The sequence below is a fragment of the Piliocolobus tephrosceles genome, chromosome 21, assembly GCF_002776525.5.
Source record: "Piliocolobus tephrosceles isolate RC106 chromosome 21, ASM277652v3, whole genome shotgun sequence".
Classification (NCBI taxonomy): domain Eukaryota; kingdom Metazoa; phylum Chordata; class Mammalia; order Primates; family Cercopithecidae; genus Piliocolobus; species Piliocolobus tephrosceles.
Window position 1 is genome coordinate 31,057,499 of NC_045454.1, and position 7,673 is coordinate 31,065,171.

Consider the following 7,673-nt stretch of genomic DNA (forward strand, 5'->3'; position numbering starts at 1 on the left):
TTTTTTTGAGATGGAGTCTCACTCTGTTGCCCAAGCTGGTGAGCAGGGGCATGATCTCAGCACACCACAACCTGCACCTCCGGGTTCAAGTGATTCTCCTGCCTCAGCCTCCTGAGTAGCACGCCACCATGCCAGGCTCATTTTTGTATTTTTAGTAGAGATGGGGTATCACTATGTTGGCCAGGCTAGTCTTGAACTCCTGACTTTGTGATCTGCCCTCCTTGGTCTCCCAAAGTGCTGGGATTACAGGCATGAGTCACCGCGCCCGGCATAACTTTATTTCTTTAATAAATCATTTTAAATATAAATTTATTAAACTACTTAATAAAAAGAAATGTAATTCCAGGACTTTGGGAGACCAAGGTGGGCTCATTACCTGATTTCAGGAGTTTGAGACCACCCTGGGCAACAAGGCAAAACCCTGTCTCTAACAAAAAAAAAGCGGGGGGGGAACAACAACAACAACTAGTTGGGTTTAATGGCATGTGCCTGTAACCCAGCTACTTAAAAGGCTGAAACTAGAGGATTATCTGAGTTTGAGAGACTGAGGCTGCAGCTCACAGCCATTACCACGCCATTGCAAACCAGTCTGGTTGACAGAGTGAGACCCTATTTCATTAATTAATTAATTAATTAAAAGAAAAAGAAAGAAGATGCCTGAGTGGCTTAAGAAAAAAAGCATACAATATGTTCCTACAAGAGACCAATTTCAGTATTGAGTCAAATAGTGCGTAAGTCACGGAATGGAAAAAAATCTGTATTTCATGCAAATAGCAGCCACAATTGGGTGAGGTAGTCATAATTATATTGGATACAATATGCTTTAAGTACTAGTATGAGACAAAGATTGTTATTATATAATAGTAAAATGGGTCAATTTACCAGGGATCTATAACTATTATATTTATATGTACAGGTAGGTATAACAAAGGGCTACAAAATACATAAATATTGACAAAAGTGAAGCAAGAAATACATAGCAACATAATAGCTGCAGACACTGAGACCCCATTATCAAAAATAAATAATAAATAGAAAATTCACGTAAAAGATTAAGAAAACAAAATGTAGATAATATTATAGATTGTAATATTTTGCACACAGAGAAATATCTGAGAGTAGATAATTTATAAAGAAAAAAGGTTTATTTGGCTTACAGTTCTGCAGACTGTACAAGAAGTATGTGCCTGTATCTGTTTCTGGTGAGGGTCTCAGGAAGCTTATGATCATAGTGGAAGGCGAAGAAGAACTGCACATATCACACGGTAAAAGACAGAGCAAGTGTGAGGTAAAAGAACCAGGTTCTTTTAACATAGTTTCTCAAAATTATACAGATATTTGTGTGTCCCCAACAACAATGGAAAAGCAGTTAGATTGTGCAGTCCCTTATATGCCACGAACACGACTTTGGCTCTCATTGTAAACTTGAAGGGAGATCACCAACACGAAAATAGAATCCTTAGAGAACTTTAAAGCATAAGACAGAAGATGTCTCTACGTGATAGTAAAATTTAAAAAATCTCAGTCTTCTCAGAAACTACTTCCTTTGGAGCACATCTTCTCAGGTCACATTTTGAGAACTGGCTTTCTCCTTGACCTCTGGACCTCTCATCTGTGGTGTTTGTTGTATTCACTCTCACATACCTGGGGGTTTAGTTACCATCTCATGTCTCTTCATATTCCAAGGCTCTTTCCCTTGCTTCAGACAAGCTATCAAGTCTAGCTTAGAGACAGCAATACCTGTTTTATTAAAAATAAATAACACAAATATTGCTCATATTCCACAAATAATGTGCTAATTAAAGAGAATGTGGCCGGGCGCGGTGGCTCAAGCCTGTAATCCCAGCACTTTGGGAGGCCGAGATGGGCGGATCACGAGGTCAGGAGATCGAGACCATCCTGGCTAACACGGTGAAACCCCGTCTCTACTAAAAAAATACAAAAAACTAGCCGGGCAAGGTGGCCGGCGCCTGTAGTCCCAGCTACTCCGGAGGCTGAGGCAGGAGAATGGCGTAAACCCAGGAGGCGGAGCTTGCAGTGAGCTGAGATCCGGCCACTGCACTCCAGCCTGGGCGACAGAGTGAGACTCCGTCTCAAAAAAAAAAAAAAAAAAAAAGAAGAGAATGTGATAGAATATTCCAGTAAATTGATCCCCCAATACTAATTTATAACATACATTTCTAAATACTTAGAAAATATTTTCAATTTGTATAGCCCCTTAATTTTACTACCCAGTACTACTGAATCAAAAATTGGTGGTGGAAATGAGATTTTAAGGTGTGGGCAACTGAATTTTATGCCACTAAATTTCTGCAATTTTCACTAATCTAGAGTGAAAAACACAGATCTGCTCAGAAATGTGAAATGTTCAGGTAAAAATGAAACATCTTTAAAAAATTCCTCTTGGCCAGGTGCGGTGGCTCACACCTGTAATCCCAGCACTTTGGGAGGCCAAGGCGGGCGGATCAAAAGGTCAACAGATCAAGACCATCCTGGCCAACATGGTGAAACCCTGTCTCTACTACAAATACAAAAAAAATTAGCCAGGTGTGGTGGTGCATGCCTGTAGTCCCAGCTACTCGGGAGGCTGAGGCAGGAGAATCGCTTGAACCTGGGAGGCAGAGGTTGCAGTGAGCCAAGATTGCACCACTGTACTCCAGCCTAGGCAACAAGAGTGAAACTCCTCAAAAAAAAAAAAAAAAAAAAACTCTTTCTACACTTACAAATCCCTGTTTTCAGAAAACTCATTTACGGTAAGCATAAATCATCAAAACACATTCTACAGAAAAGAGAAATGAAACCTATAGAATATAATAGGAATTGTTTAATTAAAATTATCCTCACCCAGGAAGACCAGGTTTCTGTAGTTCTCTAACATAACATCCCTATATAAAGTCTGCTGAGCTGTGTCCAGGCATTGCCACTCCTCCAGAGAGAATTCTATGGTCACATCCTGAAATGTCAACGGTCCCTGAAAAACACAATGAAAGACACACATATATTTCCCAAGTGGCCATGGGCAGAATTTTTCATTTGACTCAAGATGAAATGATAGAATAAAGAGAACAGGTTCTAACTTACAGGGATGACCGAACATATCCACTAAAATAATTGTCAACACAGAAATATTCTCTAATGTATTCTCAAATTCTGAGAAAAAAGAATGGCATAAGATCTACAACACTGGTGTAGATAAGATACTTTTCTGGATAATAAAGTATAAAATTAAGGGCATGAATAACAAACGTGTATTTTTTAGTGCTATATTTACATGATACAGAAGAAGTCTTGTATATTTTTCTGATCAAAAAGACATGCTGAGTTAGAAGACGCCTCTCAAATTTTAATGTATACAATTAACTGGAGATCTTGTTATGCATATTTATTTCAGAAGATCTAGAATAAAGTCTGAGTTTCTGAATTTCTGACAAGCTCACCAGTAATGCCTGTTTTGGGCCCAAAAAAGAATCTTTTGTCAAACATTGACCAAGTAGAGGAGCCTGTTTTTCCCAGCTTTTCTGGCCTGTAAACAAAGATGAGAGACCTCATTTTCCAAAGATAGATATATGCAAAGAAAATCTAAGAAAGAAAGGCAGGTGCTGAATTAAATGTGATCACTGGTGCACATCAGCTGCATAAAGATACTTAAAAGGCTGGGCACAGTAGCTCATTCCTGTAATCCCAGCACTTTGGGAGGCTGAGGTGGGAGGATCACGAGGCCAGGAGTTCAAGACCAGCCAGGCCAACATGGTGAAACCCCATCTCTACCAATAGTACAAAAATCAGCCAGCCATGCTGGTGCACACCTGTCATCTCAGCTATTCCAGAGGCTGAGGCAGGAGAAGTGCTTGAACTCAGGAGGCGGAGGCTGCAGTGAGCCGAGATCGCGCCACTGCACTCCAGCCTGGGTGACAGAGTGAGACTCTGTTTCAAACGACAACAAAAAAAGATACTTAATGATGAAGAGAAAACTAATTTATAGTGAAAAAATCTGTCGGAGAGCTCTTTAACCAAATGAATCATTAACATCAACTGCACTAGGACAAATTTATTTTATTTATTTATTTATTTATTTATTTATTTATTTATTTATTTATATTATACTTTAAGTTCTAGGGTACATGTGCATAGCATGCAGGTTTGTTACATATGTATACATGTGCCATGTTGGTGTGCTGCACCCATTAACTTGTCATTTACATTAGGTGTATCTCCTAATGCTCTCTCTCCCCTCTCCCCCCACTCCACAACAGGCCCCAGTGTGTGATGATCCCCTTCCAGTGTCCAAGTGTTCTCATTGTTCAATTCCCACCTATAAGTGAGAACATGAGGTGTTTGGGTTTTTTGTCCTTGCAACAGTTTGCTGAGAATAATGGTTTCCAGCTTCATCTATGTCTCTACAAAGGACATGAACTCATCCTTTTTTATGGCTGCATAGTATTCCATGGTGTATATGTGCCACATTTTCTTAATCCAGTCTATCATTGATGGACATGTGGGTTGGTTCCAAGTCTTTGCTGTTGTGAATAGTGCCACAATAAACATATGTGTTCATGTGTTTTTATAGCAGCACGATTTATAATCCTTTGGGTATACACCCAGTAAAGGGATGGCTGGGTCAAATGGTATTTCCAGTTCTTGATCCTTGAGGAATCGCCACACTGTCTTCCACAATGGTTGAACTAGTTTACACTCCCACCAGCAGTGTAAAAATGTTCCTATTTCTCCACATCCTCTCCAGCATCTGTTGTTTTCTGGCGTTTTAATGATCGCCATTCTAACTGGTGTGAGATGGTATCCTCATTGGGGTTTGATTGGCATTTCTCTGATGGCCAGTGATGATGAGCATTTTTTCATGTGTCTGTTGGCTGCATAAATGTCTTCTTTCAAGATGTGTCTGTTCATATCCTTCCTCCACTTTTTGATGGGGTTGTTTTTTTCTTGTAAATGTGTTTGAGTTCTTTGTGTAGATTCTGGATACTAGCCCTTTGTCAGGTGAGTAGATTGCAAAAATTTCTCCCATTCTGTAGGTTGCCTGCTCACTCTGATGGTAGTTTCTTTTGCTGTGCATAAGCTCTTCAGTTTAATTAGATCCCATTTGTCAACTTTGGCTTTTGTTGCCATTGCTTTTGGTGTTTCAGACATGAAGACCTTGCCCATGCCTATGTCCTGAATGGTATTGCCTAGGGTTTTTATGGTATTAGGTCTAACATTTAAGTCTTTAATCCATCTTGAATTAATTTTTGTATAAGGCGTAAGGAAGGGATCCAGTTTCAGCTCGTTACATATGGCTAGCCAGTTTTCCCAGCACCATTTATTAATAAGGGAATCCTTTCCCCATTTCTTGTTTTTGTCAAACTTGTCAAAGATCAGATGGTTGTAGATGTGTAGTATTATTTCCGAGGGCTCTGTTCTGTTCCATTGGTCTATATCTGTGTTTTGGTACCAGTACCATACTGTTTTGGTTACTGTAGTCTTGTAGTATAGTTTGAAGTTAGGTAGCATGATGCCTCCAGCTTTGTTCTTTTGGCTTAGGATTGACTTAGCAATGAGGGTTCTTTTTTGGTTCCATATGAACTTCAAAGTAGTTTTTTCCAATTCTGTGAAGAAAGTCATTGGTAGCTTGATGGGGATGGGATTGAATCTATAAATTATCTTGGGCAGTATGGCCATTTTCACGATATTGCTTCTTCCTATCCATGAGCATGTAATGTTTTTCCATTTGTTTGTGTCCTCTTTTATTTCGTTGAGCAGTGGTTTGTAGTTCTCCTTGAAGAGGTGACGGGGAGAATGGAACAAAGTTGGAAAACTCTGCAGGATATTATCCAGGAGAACTTCCCTGACCTAGCAAGGCAGGCCAACATTCAAATTCAGGAAATACAGAGAATGCCACAAAGATATTCCTCAAGAAGAGCAACTCCAAGACACATGATTGTCAGATCCACCAAAGTTGAAATGAAGGAAAAAATATTAAGGGCAGCCAGAGAGAAAGGTCGAGTTACCCACAAAGGGAAGCCCATCACACTAACAGCGGATCTCTCAGCACAAACTCTACAAGTCAGAAGAGAGTGGGGGCCAATATTCAACATTCTTAAAGAAAAGAATTTTCGGCCGGGCGCGGTGGCTCAAGCCTGTAATCCCAGCACTTTGGGAGGCCGAGACGGGCGGATCATGAGGTCAGGAGATCGAGACCATCCTGGCTAACACAGTGAAACCCCACCTCTACTAAAAATACAAAAAAACTAGCCGGGCGAGGTGGCGGGCGCCAGTAGTCCCAGCTACTCGGGAGGCTGAGGCAGGAGAATGGCGTAAACCCGGGAGGCGGAGCTTGCAGTGAGCTGAGATCCGGCCACTGCACTTCAGTCCGGGCAACAGAGAGAGACTCCGCCTCAAAAAAAAAAAAAAAAAAAGAAAGAAAAAAGAATTTTCAACCCAGAATTTCATATCCAGCCAAACTAAGTTTCAAAAGTGAAGGAGAAATAAAATCCTTTACACACAAGCAAATGCTGAGAGATTTTGTCACCACCAGGCCTACCCTACAAGAGCTCCTGAAGGAAGCACTAAACATGGAAAGGAACAACTGGTATCAGCCACTGCAAAAACATGCCAAATTGTAAAGACCATGGATGCTAGGAAGAAACTGCATCAACTAATGAGCAAAATAACCAGCTAACACAATAGTGACAGGATCAAATTCACATATAACAATATTAACCTTAAACGTAAATAGGCTAAATGCTCCAATTAAAAGATGCAGACTTGGCCGGGCGCGGTGGCTCAAGCCTGTAATCCCAGCACTTTGGGATGCCGAGACGGGCGGATCACGAGGTCGGGAGATCGAGACCATCCTGGCGAACACGGTGAAACTCCGTCTCTACTAAAAAAATACAAAAAACTAGCCGGGCAAGGTGGCGGGCACCTGTAGTCCCAGCTACTCGGGAGGCTGAGGCAGGAGAATGGCATAAACCCGGGAGGCGGAGCTTGCAGTGAGCCGAGATCGCGCCACTGCACTCCAGCCTGGGCGACAGAGCGAGACTCTGTCTCAAAAAAAAAACAAAAAGACGCAGACTGGCCGGGCGCGGTGGCTCAAGCCTGTAATCCCAGCACTTTGGGAGGCCTAGACAGGCGGATCACGAGGTCAGGAGATCGAGACCATCCTGGCTAACACGGTGAAACCCCATCTCTACTAAAAATACAAAAAACTAGCCGGGCGAGGTGGCGGGCGCCTGTAGTCCCAGCTACTCTGGAGGCTGAGGCAGGAGAATGGCATAAACCCGGGAGGCGGAGTTTGCAGTGAGCTGAGATCCGGCCACTGCACTCCAGCCCGGGCGACAGAGCAAGACTCCGTCTCAAAAAAAAAAAAAAAAAAAAGACGCAGACTGGCAAATTAGATAAAGAGTTAAGGCCCATCAGAATGCTGTATTCAGGAGACCCATCTCTCATGCAGAGACACATATAGGCTCAAAATAAAGGGATGGAGGAAGATCTACCAAGCAAATGGAGAACAAAAAAAAGCAGGGGTTGCAATCCTAGTCTCTGATAAAACAGACTTTAAACCAACAAAGATCAAAAGAGACAAAGAAGGCCATTACATAATGGTAAAGGGATCAATTCAACAAGAAAAGCTAACTTTCCTAAATACATATGCACCCAATACAGGAGCACCCAGATTC

At 41.6% G+C, this 7,673-nt stretch overlaps 1 protein-coding gene across 2 annotated transcripts in view; it reads right to left on the minus strand.

The window, feature by feature from the left end:
- The window catches only part of LOC111524832 (zinc finger protein 729-like), a 14,777-nt gene extending 11,899 nt beyond the window's left edge, over positions 1-2,878 (minus strand). Inside the window, exons 1-2 of one of the 2 annotated variants that reach the window (XM_031934902.1) lie at positions 2,845-2,878; positions 1,645-1,740 (exon numbers count right to left, since the gene is read on the minus strand). In XM_031934902.1, coding sequence (XP_031790762.1) covers positions 1,645-1,740; positions 2,845-2,878 — 130 coding nt within the window. The remainder of the gene's footprint in view (positions 1-1,644; positions 1,741-2,844) is intronic. The other variant, XM_031934903.1, reaches the window with a different exon arrangement.
- Positions 2,879-7,673: the final 4,795 nt, after the last annotated feature.